The following is a 23845-nucleotide window of genomic DNA, read 5'->3' as shown; positions in this document are numbered from 1 at the left end:
TAGTGGACATTTAAGAAACCTGTGCCAAATTATTTCATCTGCAGTGCTGGAGGTGATTTTAAATACTAATTTCTAGACTTTTGCACTTTCACATTAAAGATACACTTAATAAGAAATAGAGCACACATGAAGGGAAACTCTAACTTCTTTCAAAAATATAAGGTCTTAGAATCATCCTTTCCAGGTGTACTACTTCAATGTCAATGGATTGTTAGGAAAGTTTTTTCTTTCTTTTCCTTCTACTTATAGCAAATTCCGTATCAATAAATGTAAAAACAAAACAACAAACAACCTCTCCCAAAGAGTCAATTTATAATTTTAGAGATATTTAAAAAATTCATAAGCCTCCTGATGTTATATAATTAATATAGCCCATTTCACTAGCTCTTCCATTATATACACTTGTTGTATAACCCACTCCTCACTGTAAAATATAAATTTCTTGGCTCTAGAAATAAAGCTAACAACTAAGGTGTTTTAATTTCTAAAGATATGAAATTGCTTAAATGAATAAGAGGGAAGCAACTTTAGTTAATTCAAGAAATGCAGGCCACACCAAAATGCTACATTAAAATATAAACGTTAAATTCACATTAAATTATTTATTGAGCAAATTGAAGATGACATCTGTTTTTATTACAAAGTCCTCCATCATCTTATATCATTGACACATAGTTATGAGACCTCATTTGAGGAATGAAAAGAAATATGAAAATGTTTCTTTCCCTGACCTCAAGAAAAACAGAAAAAAATATGATTTTATGAATTATATGTATGTATTTTGTGAATTACGGACAACACAGCTAAAATCAGTTCATTTGTCTTTCTGGAAATGTAAAATTAAGATAGCACAAAACTGCTCATGAAACTAACAAATCTGGAATTTCATTGTATTTCAATGCCATAAGATAATATTTCTATTATTAGTTTTCAGTTTACCTAATCATGTGACATACAAAGTTCACCATACTATGTATTTGTTTTAAAGTATTTTACCATACCTAGATTTTCATGATGAAGACAAATTGAACCCATGCTTTTCCTTTCCATTTCATATGTGCACTTTAAAATGATACAAAGAATTCACATGAAACACTTCCCTCTATTGTAGATCCAGAAAAATGTATGGACTAGTATTTTTAAATCATATGTAATATCCAAGATGGTAAATATCCTAAGAATTTAGATAAATGTGTAAATAATCTTTAATTTTTGCCCTAGCCATAGCATAGAAAAAAAAAATGTACACCTCTATTGGTATAAAGAGATACATTAGGAAAGTTCACATCTTATGCATACACCAAAAAAAAAATAAAATTGAAAATCTAGTATTCTAAAAGATTTATTCTTAGATCAATTTTAGTAGTCCAGAAATTTTTAAAAAGGAAGTTATTTGATGGTGATTTGCTCTTTTACAGAAGGTGGCATTGTTTACTTATATAATGGAATTGGTAAATTACACTCAACTCAATTAGAATTTTGTGGAACTGTAAAAGGAGATTCAGGTAAATTTACTGGATCAAATTAACTGGCAATTTCAAGATAAGATGAGTTTGATCAATTATTTTAAACTATAAAAATATTTTTTTTAAAGTACAATGGACAGCAGAAGACACAAGAAAATTAAGATATTTTAATAATAATGACTATTTCTATACTTTGGAAAAATGTATAGGGTAATATTTCCAGAGAACACTAAAATTAAAAAAAAAAAAAAGCCTACTGAAGAAACCAAAAGTCTGGTCTGTGACCAGTCTCCATGACCAAGTTACCAAAGTTTAATGAACATTTTGAAGCTATTGAGGCTGATTTTTCCTTGCAGGCCCCATCCATACCCCAATATCCAATCATTCACTTTTGTGTATACATATTTTTCTTTAACACACGTTACTGAACTAAAACTTTAACTTGATTTTCCTAAAACAACTTCAAAGATAGTTTTAACAACTTAACATAAATTTAAAGGGCTCTTGAATCATGTTTTTAGAGAATACATTTTAATTCCTCTCTCAAACAAGCCTTAAGTTATCTGAAAGACGTGTCTTTTATCCTGGAGGAAAGAAAAAGACAACAAAATAAAATACAACAAAACACCACAAAATAAAACTGAATCGTTAGTATCCCAAATATTAAAATTGGCAGGCTGATTTCAGTCTTGATCTCATTCAGGTTCTGCCTTTCTGCTGTCCTCTACTGCTGTGAAGGTGATCAATCACAGGAATTGTAACTGCCATCAATACCTTTTTGGAACTGCAATGGTTCAAGTAACTCTTTCCATCTTTAGTAACTGACACAGTGTCAACATCTGCTTCCAATAAAGTTGTTTCTTTTTTCCTCAAGTAAAGTAAATCTGCTGACTGGGATCGTAAAGGGCTGTTTTTTTTCCCTCCCCTTTTTATGTGCATAATTTTTTTCCACTGTATTTTGCAAGTTTTCCTCCAAGGCAAGTAAAAAAAAAAAAATCAGGTAACTTCAAAGGAGATTTATTCCAGGTACTAAGGAAGCTCAAATTATAACTGCAAAATATAAATGTTAGTGATCTAATGAAACTATTGCCTTAATTTTGGAAAAAATAATACATAGGGTCCTGGATGAATAAAATGCTGGAATACGTAAGAAAACTCACAGTCGGACCTACATACCACTAATAGATTAATTTATTTTCCTTCATAAATGGCACACTAAAGTATCAGAGATAATTAAAACATTTACATTTTATCTTTAATAGCCAGTAGAAGACAAAGATACTCTTGCAACAATTTGTTACGGAAAAAGCATGGTCATATGTCTATTTGATTGCTGTAGAATTGCATATGGAAAGTAAAGAAGAGAAGGGACATTTCAGAGCTCAAATTTATGATGTACTTACTCAACTAAGAGACATTTATTGAACATCTACTATGAGCCAGATGATTGATTATATATATACATGACTTCCAACCTTCACAGCCTGCGAGTCAGGTATTACATCCTACTTTACTCATGAGATATGTAAATGAAGCCAAAAATAACATGCATCTAATCGTGGCTAAGCCAGAATTCAGAGAATGTCTAATGCATAAGCCAGTACTCTTTTCCATTAATTCATTTTGCTATTCAGCACTCCATCAGAATTCTAACGTAAGTACTTTCCTTTTTCACAACTTGATGCCACTGCCTCATTGACTTAATTCCCCAAATACTATGTCACAAAGGGACACTCAGTAAAGGATAGAATGCAGTTTCTTGAAATATAGATTCCGATTGCCACTTTAAATTACAAATGTAACATTAAACCAGACACCAAATGGAAAAGCTAGATATATTCTGCAAAACTATTTGCATAATGAATAACCAGCTCCTTGAGGGCATGTTTTATGCCAGTGTCTACAATTTGTTCCTTTTCCAAAGTTTGTTATAAAGTTAAGGAAATTAATTCTTTGATTGTTTGTAATCCATTTGTTCTCATTTGCAGAATTTAGAGCAATCCTGGCCATTTTTGCTTAAAATAATAATGTAAATAATTGTAAGAGGAAAGAGAAAAGAGAAAAATTAGAGAGGCAAGTTAGGAGAGAGTAGTCAACCTTCTTAAGAAGAAATGTTGTTTTTTAAAAAGTCTAGAGATTCTTTTGCAAGAAACGGGGACTAAATGACCTGTTAGGATCTAACTTGTCACTATTATGTAGTTCCTTAGCTCATAGTAGTTGAGTGGCCAGAGCACAGATTAGATGTCAAATAAGTGAGATGATTTTCTAGGGTTTAGCTTACAAATCCTTATAAAGCTTGAATAAGGTTACAGAGACATGTCCAATTTTCTTTTTACTTAGATGTAGATTAACCTTGAATATGCCGGGATCTAACCCTTACAATATTGCAACAATACGTGGACCTGTGCTCAATGGGAGATCTCACTTATGAATCTTTCCTGTGTACAGCAGAATTTAGGTCTCCAATTTTTCTTGAAGCCCCACAGACAAGGAATGTTTTATTCTGTAGTTACCAGGAGTGACACAGAGCACACACTAAATTCAGGATGAAGCTACCTAATTGTCTGCTTTCTTTCTTTCAATATATTTCAGGGGAGAACAAGGAAAGGAGAAGAAGGATATAACTTCTCTTCTTCTCTAAATTGGGAAAACACAACTGAATGATCTGAATGATTGGAATACAACATTGTTCTAAGAGAAATTGCAAAGGAAGTTAATAGGTTTCAAGGGAAGGGGAGGAAAATAAATAATCCCCAGTGAGTCATCTCGTGAAACTGCTGAATACTTGCCTTTGAAAACTCAGGAGGACAAAGATGAAACCAATTTTATAGATTCCTTCAACTCTGTGCTCCACAGATTTGGGCAAAGTACAAACAACTATGTCAGATCAAATTGTAAATCAAAATATAGATGATTTAACCAAACCACTCCCTAGACATCTAAGTTAGTATCCTCAGGAAATGGAAGATACCTTAAGCTTGGACCTCACATTAGGTATAAACGTGGCGACACTGGCTGCAGTGACGAGAGTACAGAGTACACGGATTTACAGCTCACCAAATGCACCAGTAAAGAACATGAATGGAGCTGAGGGAAATGTTTTAAAATTATTTGTGATAATTCTGCCTAGCTAAGCAGAAGTTTTGTTGCTCGTAAATCTAAAATGTTCATACAAATGATATACACACGTGCTGTTTCACTAAACACTGCATCTCACATGGGTGAGGACAGGCATGGGAGAAATTTGAGAAACTTTTTTACCTAACTGAAACTTTTATGTAACACTGACATTTTAACATGACCCATCTCTAGAAGCAGCTGGAAGAAAGAATGGACTTTGCCTTCCTTAAAATATTAGTAACTGCTATTTCCACAATCTTAATCTTTTCCTAACAGGATCTTAATGGTAATTCCAACCTCAGTTTATTTAGATCCTGAGGCCCGTGTCAAGTTGAATCCTGGGTGTTCAGTAATAAACTTCAAATAATAAATTGTCAATTTATTAAGCTAATTTCAGTAATTGTGGCATAAATCCCAATTGAAATTTCATTTTGCCCTGAAGATGTTTCCTAAAATGAATTAAATCGACTAAATACAGAACTAAATCAACTAAATCAACTTTTAAACAAAAAAAAAAAACTTGCAAAAACCTATGTCTAAAAATTACCTATACAATATATTATTTTGCGATTTACAATGATGGGCAACATTTTCAGAACCAGAAATTGAATTAAAGATTTTGTGATGTGTCTAATATCTTCCCAAATATTATCCCTTCAAACTATCTCCAGTAAAAAACAAAAACCCACTTAAAATATAACAACTACTATGAATGAATAATTAGAAACAAGTAAAATAAGTCACTGGCACTCAAAGGGAGCATGGCTAAATGTACTTTTTTCCAGTAATAGATATAAACTCTGGTTGCATTTATCAAAGTCGGATGGACTAGAAAGAGAATTACATACTTTAGGTAAACTCTCCCTCTGATTGAAAGTTTATGCAAACTTTCTTCTTAGTCATCCTCCAAGTACACTTTGGAAGAATTCAAAGTAATGAAATATCCTCTCTTTAGTGTAGCCATTAAAAAACTAGTTTTTCAATCTATACACATAACTCAAAGCTAAGTGAGCTAACATAGAATTAAATCTTCACTGAGATTTAATGTAAAATGATACTGTATTGGCTTGGCTATGGTGCTACTTTTGTAAAAAGGAGAAACTATCAAACACTTGAGGTACCTAGAAAGCACAGAGCATATCACAGACATCTTAAAGACAAGCATTTTAAACATTTTTGCCAGTGCTTCTCTGAGAGCAAGTTCTTTAAACAGAACTTAACAATTTTTACAATATTAAAAAAAATACATCCCTCAAAAATAGCCCATCAATGTTAAATCAAACTTTCTGTATTTCTACAAAAATAGATACACATAGAGCTACAAAATTGTATTCCTGAAAGAATGAGCATTTTCACTTGTGGTTCATCTTTTCCTGATAAGGTGGCTGGTTCAATAAGAAAAAAAAAACCCAAAATGAAGCAAAAATTAAACCACATATTGAAAAAAGCAAGACCAAAAAAAGGAGAGTTGCACAGTTGGCAAGGCTCAGATGAGGGGAAAAAGAAACAAAAATGCTTTTCTTCAATGTCTCGGACCCACTATGCTTTCTCAAGAAGAGGCTCCAAACCCAAGTCAGCTGGATGGTACTTCGTCCTCTCGTCCCACTGTACAACGGGGAATCCTGGCAGCAACTTCTCCCAGTGGGCCTGTAGATTCATGCTCCATCCGGACTTACTAATACTGTGGTTCAGTACCACGGTGATTCCTTGTTCTTGTCTTGATGCTGTAGACCTAGAAAAGGTGAAGTGAGAAAAACGAAAGGCATTAATATACGTAGTGCTCAGAAAAAACAAAATTGGGCATAATCTACAATGCACTGGCTATAGAAACCAAAAAGACAATATAGGAACTGTGAGCTATAACCTAAGGACACCTGATCTCTAAGGAAATTCTGTGCTTGAGCTCATAATTTTCAAAAAACCAGTCAACACAGATGAAAAAAATCTAAACTAGGGCAGTGCTATTTCTACAGTACAAATTCTTCACTGTGGTTTTATTTTCTTGGCATGTTAGTAAATAATAAAATAAATAAAACAATAAGTGAAATTTTGTAATTACTTATTTCAAAAAGGAGCCAATATTGGGGAAAAATGGTGTAAAAAATATTTGGGCCATTTAGCACTTCATTTAATAATTCTCATCAATAAAAATGCTGCTTTTGGGCTAAATTAGTGAATAAATTCTGGTGCTGTTTTGAAATGTATTACATACTGGGATTGATATAAATTATGGTGAACAATTAGACATAGTTAAAATTGAATCAAGTATTGTCAGTAAAATAGATATAGTTGGTTGGCAGCTTATATATATATATATATATATATATATATATATATATATATATATATATATTAGCTAATATATAGAAGAAACCTATATTCTATTTACAAATTTACTTATTTTTATTGCATATTTCTCCAGAAAATATTTAAGATGGCATAAAAAAATCCATACATTATAGACAGAAAATAAAATTTAAAGATGTTTAAAAACCAGTGACAAAATGAAAATATCTGAACATGTATGAATTCCAACTCAAAACTAAAATGATTAGGAAGAAGCTTATCAAAAAGGAAATGGAAAATGTGACTCTGATTTGGTTCTTGCAGAGTCAATTGACAAATTTCCAATATGAGCAATAAACATAGCATCGCTGGCATACGACCAGTTGAAGTCACTTTGTTCAGGTTCCTTTATTTTTGTCCTGAGGCATAATTGTTTGGAAGAGTAAAGACTCAGAATAATGGTTGCTCTTCAGTTGTCTAAAACCGCATATAAAATCTGAAGGGAAGGCTGTTAACTAAGTGGGTAGGGATGCAGTGGACTGCAGCTCTATGAGAGGAGGACCACAGGCTGTCCTTCTGATACTTGATCTAGAATTGTTTAAGTCTGGACTACATGTCAGAAATTGAACGGCTAAATGAGCCAGTATGGTTTTAAATTTTATTTGTTACCAAAACAGCTGCAGTGACTTTATTTCTTGTCCCTCCAACTTGTCGAAAATCTTATAAAACAATGGGTGCCATTACAAAACAGACACCATAGTCAATCGTTGATGGCAGACATTAAAACAACCTACAAAAGACTGAATAAGGGAGAAAGAACAAAAGGAGACAAGCACCTCCAAGAAGCACAAGTCACTGTCTAATTCTACAGAACATGTGTATTGGGAAAAAGCAACACTTCCTGAAGAAAAAAAGATTTGTCCCACCTTAAATTTTTTCTCATGTGTACTAGTATCATGCTTAGGTAGAATCAACAGTTTTCCTTTTCCATTTCAAAAGAGGAGGAGGAGGACAATGAGAAGAAGGGGGAAGGGAGGAAGAAGAAATAAAAGGATCTGGAGTATACCAATTTACTCTGCTTGCTTTATGATTTTGTGGTTAGAATAATTTGCAACCTGACAGTCTCTGCTGGGTGACTCTAATAATCTAAACCACCTTAACTGACAATCTGCTGACTGAATAAATATTTTTTTCATTATTAAACCATCTCATCTTCTGTATGACTCAGTATTTCCACACTTGAAGACTCCAGCAGTCTATAGAATGTCAGTGCTGCAAGTCATGAATAGTGTTAGAATCATCAAGTGGTTTGAGTGTCCTTTTTCCTCTTAGAAGGCAATCCCTAGTTTACTTTACAAAGACATATGATTCCTTCAAAATCTTGTTAGCCTTTTTCTATGGACAAATATTGCATTACTCTGAACACAGTCCTAAATTTTCCAGCCAGAATAACAAGGCATTTCCTCATTATAACTTCATCTCTTCAATTTTTAACATTTCCAAGTATTTGCAATACTCCAATGCAAACCTAAAAAAATTAATTCATCCACAGACCAAAACAGATTAAATATCTAATGTGGACTTTGTGGTTCAGCTTCTCCTTGGTGATGATAAATCAATCAACCTTTTGCTTTGATTACAGGTATTCATACCTGCAAATTTCAAAATAGGCATAAATAAAGTTCAAGAAAATGAACAGCAAACAAAAGACCCAACTACTAATAAGTTGCCACAGAGAAGCAGGGCTATGATTTTCCTTGTTAGACAATTGATGAGGGTAGGTTAGGATATTTTAAGAGTGAGCAGGTACATTTAATTTTTCAAGCAAGAGTTAAACGGGATGAAATCTTTGACCCATGATCCTTATGGAGGTCTACATGTATTTGGGATTTCTCCAACATTTTTTTTTTACCAGAATGCAAAATCCACTACGATATAACTTTGCTCTTATTCAGGGGTTCTTGCCTCCTCACTTCCTTAACTCAAGACTATATGAAATCAGTTCATAACATATCCTGAAATCTCCCAACCAGCTACCTGAAGTCACCCATGGTTGTCTACTTGATATTAGTAACTCAGTCTTAGTTTCATTGTTTAGTCTGTGGTATTTTCAGTAGAAAGAAAAATAAACATCTTAAAATTAGTGTTGGCAAACATTTTCTTAGGGCTGAATATGCTAGGCACTGTGCTAAGTGTTATACATGAAATATCTCATTTAATGCTTCCCAACAGGTTACATTCATATTCTTTTTACAAGTAAGAACATTGAAACTATGAGAAGTTATGCAACTATTAAGTGATAGAGCTAGGATTGAAAATGAGGTGGTCCAGTATCAGTCCACAACTTACATGGCTCCCTGTATACTGACCAAATTTTCTGTTGGTTGTGTACTCCTATAACAACCTGTACTCCTATAACTGTACTCCTATAATAACCCATGTCAAAATCCCTTTATTAAATAAATTCAAGAAAAAGTTAGTAAACTCTTTATATTCCTTTTACGCACCATTAAAAACCAGCCTAGATCTCAGTGATTTTTTTAAACTATACACCTGCAGTGATTTTCCCAGATGCAGTAAATGATTACAAAGGAGTTTGTTATACTTCAGATGAAGACTACTGCAGTCATGTAACAGGCTATGTCATATTAACTGATGTGTTTTTAGATGTCCGGCCACCCCCCAGGCCCCCAACTTCCCTAGTGTGAGCGCTGAAGCCATAGGGTGGTCATTTGGCTCATGAGGTGGTTGTCAGAAATGGGACCAGAGAACAAAGACATCACATTGCTGGCTTCAGAGCTTGAGAGTCTGGGATCCAGTTAGGAGAAAAGCCTGAAAGGAAATGCAAGCCCACAGACCCAGTTCTCATTTCAATTCTAATACCATTAACACCTGACCATCAGAAAAGAAAAAAAGGTGAAAACCCAGACCCAGGAAGAAAGTAAAGGAAGTATAAAGATAGAAGAGCAATGTAGGATAATGAGAAGCAGGAGAGAAGTACTGCTCAAGGGAGATGTAATATGATTTCCCTCCAAAATTTGAAGAATCTGACTACATAACAAGGCATTGTAACTCATGTTTTTATATTTTAGCTGAGGTCTTTGGGAGGCAACTGTTTTACAGATTCAGAGCCACTTGCAAAAGACTCTGGAGATAAATAAGTAGAGATGGTAACAGGACATATCTAAGCATGAAAAGCTGGATACTTCCTCCTTCCCAGTTTCCCTCAACTCCTAGGTGTCCTGTGAAAAGACCTTAGAGTTCCTGTGGCTCCCCTAATCAGAACACAGGAGCGAACTGGCTCGGAGAGGATTCTGCTAGGCCTCCTAGTCGGCCCATAGCTGTGATGTGGGTGCCCTGGGCAGACGAAATGGCACAGGTCACCCCAGTGGGACATTTTGAAGAGATCACAAACATTAGGCAGCTGACCTGGAGTGAAACAGGTCATTACTGGGGAGCACTGTATACACTGAATGCACAGTGAAACAGAGTGTGAGGAGGGGATATGTTTGGAAACAAAGGCCAGGATAGGAATGAAATGACAAAACCAAGACAGATAGCAGCTTCTTAATTGACCATTTTGGTAATGCAACTAACCTAGGAGTCTCAGGGAGAGGGAAAAGTCTGAAAAGAGGCTTTAACACTCACTAGGATATTGTGTCAAACTGAGATCAATGGAGGTATCGTTGGGTTGGACTAAGAATATTCAGAATTGATGAGGTTGTTTTCTGCTATTGGTTAGAAATAAATAATAATTGGGTTACTGAAAAAAAAAACTATATTCCTGCACACTATATTCCTACATGGGACTTTCTGACTATCAGAGTCATATCTACAAGAAAAGCAAATCCTACTTCTAGGGAAGCATAATCATTTGACAGCACCATTGATTATAGCTCCTAAGTAAACTGAACATGCTTCTAATTAATCTTATTGCTGGAGATAAAATGGTAATGTGGTAACCATACACTGGAGGACATGCTGTTGATAAAAAGAGAAGAAAAATAGGAACATAAAATCTGGAAGTGTGGGCAGAATATTTTATGACCTGCAAGTAAAGAAAGTACTAAATGAATAAACGTAAACTTCTCATTTCATAGGTACTAAGAGTCTAGAAGCCCTTTAGGATCATAATACTTGCTATCTGACTAAAAGGAGCTGGTAGCTTTTTCCTACATTTAACAAATGAATACCCTGCTATCCCTGCTTTAATAAAGATGTCTTATTTATTTACAGATATAAATACAACACTGTGTTGGATGCTATTTCAAAATATCCACCCTTCACCAACAACTTGACATCGAACTCTGACATACTGACAAATAAATGATCACAATGATGCAAGAGACAGTCATATTACCTTCTCCTACTTTATAAATTATCACTGGTAAATATCCTGCAACTGCATTTGTTTGTCTGAGCACTGGGGCAATCAGTTTAGATTCTAGTTGAGAATTTCTAAATAAGACCTTCATGGGGTAGCACCTTAACACTAACCTAGGGGAAGAAAAAATAGGAGCAAGAACTCTCCAATTTGGGAACTATGATTTCATTTCAGGTGAATATCAAGACAGATTGTATTTAACCACCAGGGGTATCTCCCTTCATTGTTTTTTTTAAAAATATCTTTTTATTTGCAAAACATTATAGATTTCTTGTTTAAAAATCAAGTTATTGGGTAAATTTAGAAAGTATAAGTTCTACATAATATCCCGTCACCACATATCTTGCTGAGTACACCTCAGATTTACATATCTACTCACACTGTATGTATTTACATACATACTCACACTGTATATTTATATAAGGTAACATGCTTATTTGACTAACAATATTATCTTGAAAAACCATTCTGTATCAGTATATGCTGATCAACCCTTTTGGAGGGCTGTACAATATTCTACCTTATGCCATAAGTCACCCAATTCTCTACAGACATTCATCATTTGGATACACACAGACATGTGTACAAATATACTTGTTACTTATGTGAATATTTTGGAAAAGAAGATTAATTCCTGAAATTATGTTTGTATAGTTGCTGAACCCAAACATATATGTACTTTTACATTTTCATATTTCATAGTGGATGTTAAAATGTTTTAGGATGTTTGTACCAATACTCAAAAATTTTAAACTATTTTTTATCATTATTATAGATTAAGAGTATCTATTTCAATTTCTATTTCTTTCTTTATTAGTGAAGCTAAACATCATGTGATTATGACATTTCTTCCTCTGGTTTTTTTTTTGGCCAATTTCCTATGCTTCTAAGAAAGCAATTTCCTCACTGATTTCTAAGTGATTTTTGTGTATTACGTATTTCAGCAATTTTTTCTCATGTATCATAAATATTTTTGCCAGCTTGATAAGCACTAAATACCTCCATACTCAGTACTTAAACATTGTAAAATAATTTTTTTTGAAGCCATGACAAGTAAGTTGTATCCTTGAACCAGACTTAAGATTAAATTTATTATGACCCGTGAATTACAATTACCATTTCATTATAACTCTTGCACACTAAAACAGTGGTAAAAGATACTTTCACTAAGATAATGCAGTGCTTTATTAGCAGATGGAGATTTTTCTGTGTACAGAGATGTTTTCTTGAGGCACATTTAAAATTAACTTAAGTATCTTTGCGTCATAGAACTGCCAGGAACAATGAGGTGTAAACTGTCTGAGCTTGTCAAAATATCTTTCAGCTCAGATTCAAAAGAGGGGTAGAAATGTAGAACCCGCTGAACCTGACGTTACCAGACGACCATAATTTACTGTGTTATTGTAAGCAGCCCAGCACCTGCACACCTGGGGCAAACACTGTGGGTGACAAGCAGTTCAGCGCCCAGGTGTCTCCTGCTGCTCCGGTTTTCCCAGAGCCAGACAGCAAACCCCCTCAGCCTGTCTGCCCTCTCAGAACCTTCCTCTCTCTTAATCCACCAACTCTCCTGCACACAGAATCTCCAGCCTTCGCCTTTAGCAACATTCATTTCCTCAGACTTGTGCATGCTAAAATGCCCGGATGGAAGCAAAACTGGCAAGGACTGAAAGCATCAGAATACAGAGTTGCAAATATGAACCAGTCATGTTAAACCTGACCTTGTGGACAAATATAAAATACAAATTACAGAGTTAGGTAGTTTTTGATGTCTGCAGCAATTTACAGCACTCAAAATGTGAACGTCAATGTGATAACCCCTTGGGCGAGAGAACCCGGGGATCAGGAGGTTGCAGCATGGAGTTTAGACGCTGCTCACCAATTCAGTGACCTCAATTTCAAAAGCAGATAGAAAGAAACCTTGAAGACAGAGACAAAGAAAAAAGGAAAAGAAGAGTAGGGAGGAGTGAAATGGAATACCCTCTGTAATTTCTTCTACAGACTCTCCCAGAACTGGAGAGGAGCAAGACCAAAAAAATGCCTGGATCACTTATTGTAACTGAAACCACAAGTTATAATTCTCTCGAGAGAGTCAAACTATTCAGACATCTGTTGGATAACAAATGCAGCCAAACATGCATCTTTAAAGAGATTTCTAAGTTATGCAGCAACAGCTTCATGATCCAGAAAATAAATTATCCAATCAGAGGCTAACCTGGATCCCTTGCTTCCCCATAAAAACATGATTAGGGACACAACACCGACATGGCAACACTGGACATGGGAGTATTTGTTATTTATTTAAATATTCCAAAATTTTAAAAATTACTTTGGAACTGCAGAAATACACGTGTATTTTTATACTCTTTTGGTTTAAGTAATCAATTTCTCCTTAGAGCAAAACATACTGGAAAATATTTAGTAAGAATGAGATATTGCATTATCGATCAAGTCTACCTTGACTTCAGTAATTTTTCACCTCACTTAGATTTGCTATAGCCATAAGTGTGCTCTGACACTTTCCAGAAAAGACTGTCCAATCTAGGTAAACATAAGTGGACCTCAATGATCACGAAGATGCTAAGCATCTCCTGATCTTGCTCAAGCAAAGCAGATATGAAAATAAGCATTATAACATATGCTTAAGGTGGACAACAATTACGAAGGTAAATCTGTAGCATATCAGGCTGTATTCAAGTGAAAAATGATATATTTTGCCTCCCATCAGGCTCTTGCAAGACTTTTTTTTGGTCATCTTTTTGCCAAGGAATTCAGAACATGTTGGCCACAGACAACTGTTTGTGAAACCTTATATTGTTGATAAATAGAATAAGGGAAGAGTTAAGCAGACTGTAAATTCCACAGGCCATATAGAATTTGTGTATCTAATCTTTGTAGCCTATTTGAAAGAGATGAAAAATTGTCCTGGGACAAGTTCTGAAACAAATTTCTTTCTTCAAGCTGTTTCTTTTAGATGTACCCATATATGTGCTATGAGAAATAGCAAACCATTACTGAAAAGATAATGTGCAGATCCAAAACACACTGATCCTTAAAACAGGCTACTTAATGCTTCAAGTGGTTTTCCATTTGGAGTCACACTAGAATGTCCTGGAAGTTTCTTCAACCTGTCAAGCAAGCACATAAGTTTCTCTCAGGAAGACGTGAGATAACGGCGTTGCCTAATTCTGCTTGAAATTTGTAGGAAAATATTTCAGGAAGCAAGAGATGCTACCCAATTTATGTAGCAATAAATAGAAACTTGTTTATAAGATTAGTACTGGGGTGGAAATGAATCAGTTTTTAGTTCACAACTCTTAAAGATTAACATCTTTATCAATGGAATTTTCATAATTAATAAAATGTATGGTCTATTTTCCTTTTACTACACATAAACTTTCCTTTTGACTCTAATAGTGACAAGGACAAATATCTCAAAAAGAATTATTTTGTTTCAGTATCCTCTCCTTCCACATGGCAGAGTACTCTACACAGAAAAAAACTGTTTAAAAAATGTCTTGAAGATGTGCATACTGATAATGCTTCCAATCCTTTTCTTGATTCTTTATTCTGCCTCTCCTACTGTCTACCCAACCAGACAAAAACACCCAGTTTTCCCTCTGTAGCCAAACCAGCAAACACCACTACTGGAAATTTAGCTCCAACAAATATCATAGCTATTCTTCAAGAACAGAAAAAAATTCAGTTAGATACACACAAGAAGTGACAGCAGCATTCAAAGCTTGCATCTCAACTATTCATGATGCCTCACATCTCCAGTGACTTTTTTCTGTTTGAAATGCACCATATGTTTTAAGACTAATGAGACCTTTAGTTGTGCACCACATGTCACCATCTAGAAAGCACAACCATATGCATTAGTTCACTGGCATCTCCTGGCTTGTGTCAGAGTAGGAAGTCTCATCTCCACTTTGCATCTAAGGAAGAGGAAAGGTGGAAGGTTATGAGACCTGCTCAACATAACATAGCTTAATGGTGATATGGGTCCTGGGATCTATTTTCTGGTCCCCTACCTTTCCCATACACATCTCTAGACATACATTTCTTCATCTCAGCAAAAAGTGAAGTTCCCTACATTGACCATTGTTTTTATGTGTCCATAAGTGATTGTGGGTGTGGAGAATCTCACCTCTTTCTTTCTCTTTCACACACACATGTATGCATATATATACATATATCTTTTTCCTCCAAACTACTCTTACGTCTCTCCTCCTTACACTCATATTAGCCCTGATTCTAATACTTTCAGCACTAAGAGGAAATACAAGTTGACAAATGATTTTTCTCTGCTTTCATTGAATTTTATGTCCCTGGCCACACCACACAGATACAACATACAGGTTTTCTTGTCATCCTTTTTTTATAAGGGCATATATATGCTTTTCTGCATATTTTTTTTCTCAGTCAACACCACTACATGAAATATGATTCACTCATAGATCCCTCTTCTTGATGGCAGGCGCTTAATTATGGTTTTTGTTACTATGAACATTGTCCCAGTACACGTTTGTGTATATGTATCCTCATATGCTGCTGCTTATATTTATGTGGCATAGACTCCCAAGAGTAAAAATGCTGGGCCAAAGTTAGTATTTTTAATCGCAATACATATTCCAGTTTTTTTTTTAAAGCCTACAGGTCCTTGATTTTGTATCAGCTATGTATGAGAAACAGCATTTCCCCTTAATCAAGATGTCTTTCACAAGGACACACACACACAATTAATTGTATTATTAGGCAAGTGAATCCTAAAACACTCAGATCCTCTCAGAAGGTTCTTGCACTTGTCCTGTAAGGTAGGAGGAGAACCTGTGAGACAAAATCCCCATGCTACAGGCATTGTGCGACTCTGGTGACATTCTGTGGATGAAGGCCCACAGGAGAGTGCGGGCAAGATCTACATGGCTCTGAGAGAGGAGGGGAATTTCAATAAGGTCCTGCAGAATTCAGCCACGGATACTCGAAACTGAAAGTAGTTCTCTGGAGTGCATTTCTCCCTCTGATTCACCAATCAGTTACTTTTCATGTAGATCTCACTCTCTGACTGGGATCTCCTAGCATTTTGCATGCGTATCAAAGATGGTTTCCCTTACCCTTCTGGTCATGAAACTGTCATTCTGGACATGTGCTCCATACAACTAACAATATTCAAAAGTATGTAGATATTTTAACATACCCTTAACTTTTTTGTTCTCTCAATGGAATGCAGGCTTATGACATAGGCCAAAAAAAAGGCTTTGCAGAAAGTGTGATGCAATCAGCTGTTAATTACTAGAGTCTTTCTTACCAAATCATAACGATTTTTTTTAAAGCGTCCAGAGAAAGTGTTAGTTCATAGATACTCTGGGTAACATTTTTTTTTTTGATCTACAACTATCACCATGTGACATCTTATCTATACTAATTGAGATCATGTCTTTACGGTAAGTATCCAGAAATTTAGAAATCTTTATAGAACAGCACAGTTGTCACTGAAAAATGACACAGTCCTAGGGCTGGCTTCTATGTAAAAATGCCATTTAACACATCTACTGCTGAAATCAAACCTTAGAAGTAAGTTTCTATGCCTATCTTATTTATAACACCATTAAAGAAAATTTTCTCATCACTTATAAAAATGACTAATAATGTCAGGAAAAGTTTCAATGAACTACTAACTCCATAACATTTATAACTCAGAGGACTAATAGATACGCTCTGTGAGAAGAGAGAAAGTACAAAGGAGGGAAGGAGGGAGACTTTAAGTTGGGCACCTACAATATACACTACTTTGATGTCCTCTCTTTTTTAGGGTGAAAATTACCTAAGTGCTTTAATATTTTTTATGAATCATATTATCCTGGTCAGTTGTTACTGTAGTTGTCTGATGACTTCTCTCTAAATTTACCACATCTCTTTCTTTCTTATTGTAGAGGCTGGAATTGAAGCATTATGATATCAAGTAAATATTTAAATGTCTTTGGTTTGGTAACTCCTAGTTTCTTTCTGCCCTTTTCATTAATGTATATATTTAGAGAGAGAAATGATTTGCAAGACGTTATTGGACATAAAGTTCCATAATTTTAATCCTTTTAATATCCCCAATGAAATGTGTAAAATTAGTAACATTTTAAGGGGGGATGTTCAAATGGTTTATCATGGTTATAATGAGAACTTCTGTGCAGTCACAATCTTTTTTGCCCAGGCTTGTCAACACCAGACCACCTACAAGAAAGCATAGGACTTGAGATGTGACCTAGAGAGATGGCAAACTTGTAGGTTAGATGGAAAAGCAAGTGGTAACTTAATACCCATCTCTCTTTCATGGAGAAAAACTGCCTGTCCATTAGCTAGCCTCATGCACTAGCTATCCTGCTTTTTATTTCCTGTATTTAATAATATTAAGCTGTTTCTATAAATGGATTTCAATGTAAAACATCCATATAGTATTGAGCAAGACTGACCACCATGATCTTAACAACTGAAGTAATTTAACTAGCCTACTTTGAAGGGAAGTCTATTTAACAATTTTGAGCAATAACAATTACAACTTAAATTGCACTAAAACACAGTTTTTGACATCTGTGAATGAGGTCTCTTTCACAAAATATTCAGATTAAACCAGATTTTTTTTTAAATGTAGTTTACAGGACTGATACCATAAAAAATTCAGAAAACCATTTAGGGTGATTCTACTTTTATGGTAATTATGAGACACAAAGCATCTATGAAGAGAAAAAACAGATAAGCACATTTGTTTGCTCCTAACTGCCCCACTGGTGCCCACTGCACCCTATCTATTATCAAAACATAAGTCCTCAATGACTTTTTTCCCAGGTTTATTAACAGAGTAATTCTATTTGAAGGTTAATTAAGGTCATTGTTCTCAAAGTCTCCTCAGAAAGAATTCAGTTTATGCCTGAACATCTGAGAGAATATTAGAAACATAATTTCCTATTTTTATGGAGAGTTTCACAACCTGCATTCAGCAAGCAATTTTTAGATTTATAAGCTTTGTTTTTCCCTGTGTAGCAAGAATCAATCTCCCATTCAATTATACATAATCTTGATTTACTCCATATCTGAAGATATGTGAGAGATGGACTAAATAATGTTTACTATCTGGCTGTAATCATAGTTTGGGGGGAATCATACAATGATTCTTCCTCAAATCTACTACTTATGCAAATGCATGATTAATGCTCAGATGATGAATTTTTTTGAGAAGCCAAAATGTACACCAACATATGTGAATTCCCTTTCAAATCCAGATTTTCTGAACCTGTGATATAGTAAAGAATGTTCTTTTTTGTTTTCCTTTTTTGCTACCTAGATGTATTTTAGCAAAAGAAGCTGTTTATATATATTTTATATTGAGTTATTGTGACATTCCTCAAAGTAAGAAATAAGTAAATTTATAACAAAATTGTAAAATAATATGAGGGATCCTAAGAAAAATAAATCTGTGAATCTAGAGATGAAAACAATCTCAAGTCATGAGCAGCTTGTGTTTATAGAGAAGAAATCACACCACAAGGCATGACTCTTTCCTTTCGGCAAATATAAATACAGGGAATGAAGTGGAAGTCATAAATAGAGTCAACTTTTTATTTCAGTAAAAAGTCCTCATTAAATCTTTACTTGAAAAATTGATTCAAATTGGGTGAGATAGGCAACATTGTATGTTTTACATTAAGAAAATTATTGGCATAACAGGAAATAAGAATGATAGCATTTCAGTGAAGTGCATTGTATGCTTACGGCCACTGAAAGGTGAATACTAGATGGGGATTTACTTAATGTCATCACTGAAAAATCTGAAGATAAGCATAGACATATTCTTGCATTTATGTATACATATTTAGTACTATGTTATGCCTCAGTCACAAATATTTCCACATTTAACTCTCTTCTTCCTGACACAGAGGAGCCCAGTACAATATTCTAAGGTTACTGAAGTTAGTCCTGCAATGACCTAGGACCCTCCCTTCTTCACCTTAGCCTTACAGGTAAGGCTACCCTTAGCCACATCTAACCTTCCTTACTGGTACCTCTTCACTGCAGCCTAATGTATGCTGAAAGTTACTGACAGAAGTTGCAACTATGGTCTTTATTATGGGAGACAAAAAGAAAAAAACTGGGCTAAACAGCACTGCCCAAAGAGTATGCCAGGAAAAGTTAATAAGTATGTTAAAAACTAACTTCAAAAAAACTAAGGACTAACTTCAGTAACCTTAGAGTCTTGTACTGGGCTCCTTTGTGTCAGGAAGAAGAGAATTAAATGTGGAAATATCTGTGACTGCAGCATAACACAGTACATAAATATGTATACATAAATGCAATATGTATACAAAAATGGGCCCATAAGAAAAAGAGAGTGGAAAAATATCTCCTACTAAACAAAATTTAACATGTTTTTTTACTGGAGAATGTCTTTTATATGCTAAAGTGAATTATGATCTTTAAAGAGGTATGTAGTAGGCAATGTTAACAAATTCATTTCACTATAGACCTTTTCTCTTTTTCAATTAAGCCCCTATTATCACATTCTGGAAGTTTCCATAGAATTCATGGAACCCCATTTTGAGACTGCTAAAGGAAAGAGGAAAAACCTAATGTGGGATTTATGATAACAGTCTTTGGTAAAGTTTGGTATTTTCATGAGGAGAGCAGATACAGATACCCTATGATCATATCAATTCACTGATTATTCTAAGGTATGCATTTGTAATGCCTGTTCAGCAAAGAGAGTAGTAAGTGAGAGAGAACCAGGCACAGACAAGGATGAGGCAAGAGAGGCACCTCGGTGCAGAACTGAAGGAAACATGTCCTTACACAATCTTGAGATTATGTCCTCAAATTTGGTGCCTGAGGCACCTCAATCTCCTCACCCCAGCTCAGGGCCTTTAAAAAGGATGGACCATCTTACTTTATTCTTACAGAATAATTTTGCCTGCAAAACTTTAAAACCCTATTTTATTACTATGTCACTATGATTTGCAATTAATTTTATAAAATTATTAACAATTTTTTTTTCTAATTCAAGAAACATAGAAGAATATAAAATAAAAAGTGAGTTTCTCTCAACCACACAATTCTACTTCTAGGTATGTCACCAAGAGAGTTGAAAATACATTTTCATACAGAAACTCATACTTGAGTGTTCATAGCAACATTATTCATATTAGCCAAAAATTAGAAACAAACCAACTAATGAACAGATAAAAATGTGGTATATCCACATAATGGAATAGTATACACTGCTTAAAAAGGATTGGGGTCTTGATACATGCTACATGGATGAATCTTGAAAACACAGGCTAAGTAAAAGAAGACAGACACAAAGGTCACATATTGTATGATTCTATTTGTATGACGTATCCAAGTAGGAAAATCCAGAGCAGCAAAAAGTAGATTAGTGGCTCCCAGGGCATAGGGGTAGAAGGCATTGGTAGTGACTCCTACAAGATACAAGTGTTGAGGTGATGGAAACATTTTCAAATTAGTGAGTGGGGATGTTTGCACAACATTGTGAAACATACTAGAAACCACCAAATCATACATTTTAAAATAATATTTTTTTAAAAGCAGAAAAGGTGAGGATCTGGTCACCTTCCCTCTTGTAGCTAGAATTTGTAGAGTGCCTATTATACGCAGAGCACATTTGTAAATGTCTTACTTCATTAATTCATTTAATCCTCAAAAGAACTCAACAAGGCATCTTTTAAATATAAGAAAGTTGAAACAACAGAGGAAGTTAAGTAATTTGTCCAAAGTCCTATAGACAGTAAGAAAGAGAGCTGGGCTTAACAAACCAAGCAGTATGGACCCAAAGCTCAGGCTGCACACTGATTACCAGCCATTGTGACCATGAAAATTGGGGTACATACTTCCAGATAATTTTCACTGAGGGAGTGCAGGCACACACATGCACATGTGTGTGTGTGTAGTTAGATAAAAATTATACACATAGGGCTATACTGGAGATCAGCAAACTGTAGCCTGGAGGCCAAATCAGGCCCACTGTCTATTTACACACTAAGAATAGAAGGGATTTTATATTTTTAAATGGTTGAGAAAGATGGGAATTGAAAAGGAACATTTCATGACACAAAAAAAGCATGTAAAATTCAAACTTTAGTGTTTTGGAACAAAGCCATCCTCACTTAACTTTTATCTGTGGCTGCTTTTAAACTGCCAGGGCAGTGCGAATAGTGGCAACAGAAGTCAGTATGACTCCCCCAAAGAATCAGCTATTTCTATCAGGCCCTTTAAGAAAAATGTTACTGACCCTTGGATTATACCACACATGACACTCTAAAACTTTCTTTGGTCACCGTCTAGATTTCCTTAATCTCTTTAAGTGGCAGCAAAATCAAAATACACAAATTAGTAAACATATCACCTATTGATGAAAATGCCATTTGCCAAACTGTTCTCCAAATGGTTGGATTAACTTATCTGCCTCCTAATGAAATGTGAAAATGACCTACATTTGGGCGGCATAGATGCCTGGACTTCAAGAAGCTTCTCACCTGTCTCCCCGAATGCAGGCCACTCAGCAGCCGCTCAGCAGCCGCCCAATGCTGAGGCTTAGTCCTGAGCAGAGCCCCTGCTGTGGACTATGTGGTCAGGCCAGTGTTGCATAGGTTGTATAGAAGGACTCATCTCTCATTCTTCAACTATCCTTACTTTCCTAGTTTGGGTATGTACTGTGGAAGCCTCTGTTCTTTTATGAGCAGTTAGAGAATTGGAAGCGTAGCTCCTCCTCTTTCTGCTGTCCCCGTGGTGGACAGGTGGGCCATCAGCTGCCTCCTCATTCGGTGCTGAGACATCCATTCCCCAGCTGCTGGCAGCTCACGACTTTCAGTTGTTTCTTTCTTTGGGAATTATCTTCAGTTGAACAAAGCCACTTACTTGATTGTCATACCCCCTCTCCAGAGGCAAATGCATCCAATAACTGGTCAGTGGAAGAATATAAAAACTCATCCACCTTGACATTAGGTAGGACAATTATAAAGGGCCATCCCAGCTCAGAGCTCCCCATAGAATCCACGAAGGCTCAGTTAATCATAGTGAGACTTCTCCTGCCCAGTTCTTTCATTGCACAAAGATGCTGCACTAAGAATACTATCCCATAAATTGTCTACAAACAAATCTGCATTTTAGAGTCTGTTTCTTGGGGAAACTGAGTTAAAACACTCCTAATTTTGTGATGTGATATTTGAAACAATGGCTGAGTTGAGGGGACAAAAACCAGGATATAAGGCTCAGTTTCTTCCACTCTTTTCTGGGCCAGCCCTCCTGCAGACAGATGCATGGTCCCCTGGCTTTCATAGGGCAAGCACACCCGAGACATGCCTCACGTTATGCTTTTCCAAGGCAAATCTGAGCAACCACCAATCTCTTTTTCACAGAAATGAGCTCTTAACTGTGTGACAAGGAAGATGTCTGTGGGAATCTTCTTTAAAGTCTAGTTTTCCTCAGGATTGGATTGCCCAAGAATCTAGAGTTAATTGAAGACTCTAGGAAGTGCAATTGTGGCAGTAAACCTAATCTAGGATCTCCAATTAGGCCTGATCAATTCTTATGTTAATTAACATAATTAACATTTCGTCTTTATCTGCTTCATTCCTTTGTCTTTGGCTTCTCATTTGGATGGAAGCTGTGGGGCAGGAATGAGTCCCAGTCATCATCCTAAACCCACACTGACAGAGAATAGCACTATGTATATCCAATAGGTAAACAGTTGTTCCTCATTATTAACCACTAACAGTCTAATTTAACAGAACTAACAGTCTGATTTGCCTACCCCAACAACTCCTTAGATTGGGGCAGGTCTAAGTTCAAACCCAGCTTGGGCATTTGTGATTTAGAAAAGCAGTTTTCAAATAGAAAAACTGACCCTATTTCCGTATTTGTCAATGAATCTAAGAAGATCCATCTCAGACTTAGTTTAGGGATTAAAAGCAGTAATATACACACATAAAGTGCCTCCAGAAATACCTTATAAAGTGGGTACTCAATAAATGTTATTAGCTTAGTAAGGATTAATAACTATTTTATAATAAACCCAAGTGGGCCTTTTCTAGATTTTTAAGAGATTATAAAATTCTCTCTTCTCTCCTAATAGGGAGGAAGATGACTTTTCATCCTAAAGATACTATTTCAAGCAAAATTTCTCAACAGTGAGTCAGTAAATTAGGTTCACACCAAAATTAACAAGGTAACAAGTGACAGAGAATTAGAAACAGAGAGCAACAAGCAATCACATCCGTTTCCCTCTTTATGTTATAGAATGTATGTGGGGATGCTCTCTGGATGTGTGTGTCTGTCCAAAGTTCATATGTTAAATCCTAACCCCAATGTGATAGTATCGGGATATGGGGCTCTATGGAGGTGACCAGGTCATAAGGGCAGAGCCTTCAGGAATGTGATTAGTGATTTTATAAAAGACAGTCCAGAGAATTCTCTTGTCCTCCCACCATGTCAGGATGATGGAGAAGACAGCATCTAGGACCCAGGAAGTGTCCTCACCAGACACTGAACATGCTGACTCTTTGATCTTGGACTGCCCAGCTTCCAGAACTAT

At 35.5% G+C, this 23845-nt stretch overlaps 1 protein-coding gene across 5 annotated transcripts in view; it reads right to left on the bottom strand.

Moving 5' to 3' along the window:
- Positions 1-564: 564 nt before the first annotated feature.
- The window catches only part of VGLL3 (vestigial like family member 3), a 47923-nt gene continuing 24642 nt past the window's right edge, over positions 565-23845 (bottom strand). For all 5 annotated transcript variants that reach the window (XM_037001674.2, XM_017640089.3, XM_017640090.3 and 2 more), the window contains exon 4: positions 565-6318. In XM_037001674.2, the coding sequence (XP_036857569.2) occupies positions 6275-6318 (44 nt within the window). In that variant the 3' untranslated portion in view covers positions 565-6274. The remainder of the gene's footprint in view (positions 6319-23845) is intronic.

The sequence above is a fragment of the Manis javanica genome, chromosome 3 (genome assembly GCF_040802235.1).
Source record: "Manis javanica isolate MJ-LG chromosome 3, MJ_LKY, whole genome shotgun sequence".
NCBI classification, from domain to species: domain Eukaryota; kingdom Metazoa; phylum Chordata; class Mammalia; order Pholidota; family Manidae; genus Manis; species Manis javanica.
Note: the sequence above shows the minus strand (reverse complement) of the source record. Positions and strands in the feature narration are given on the sequence as shown.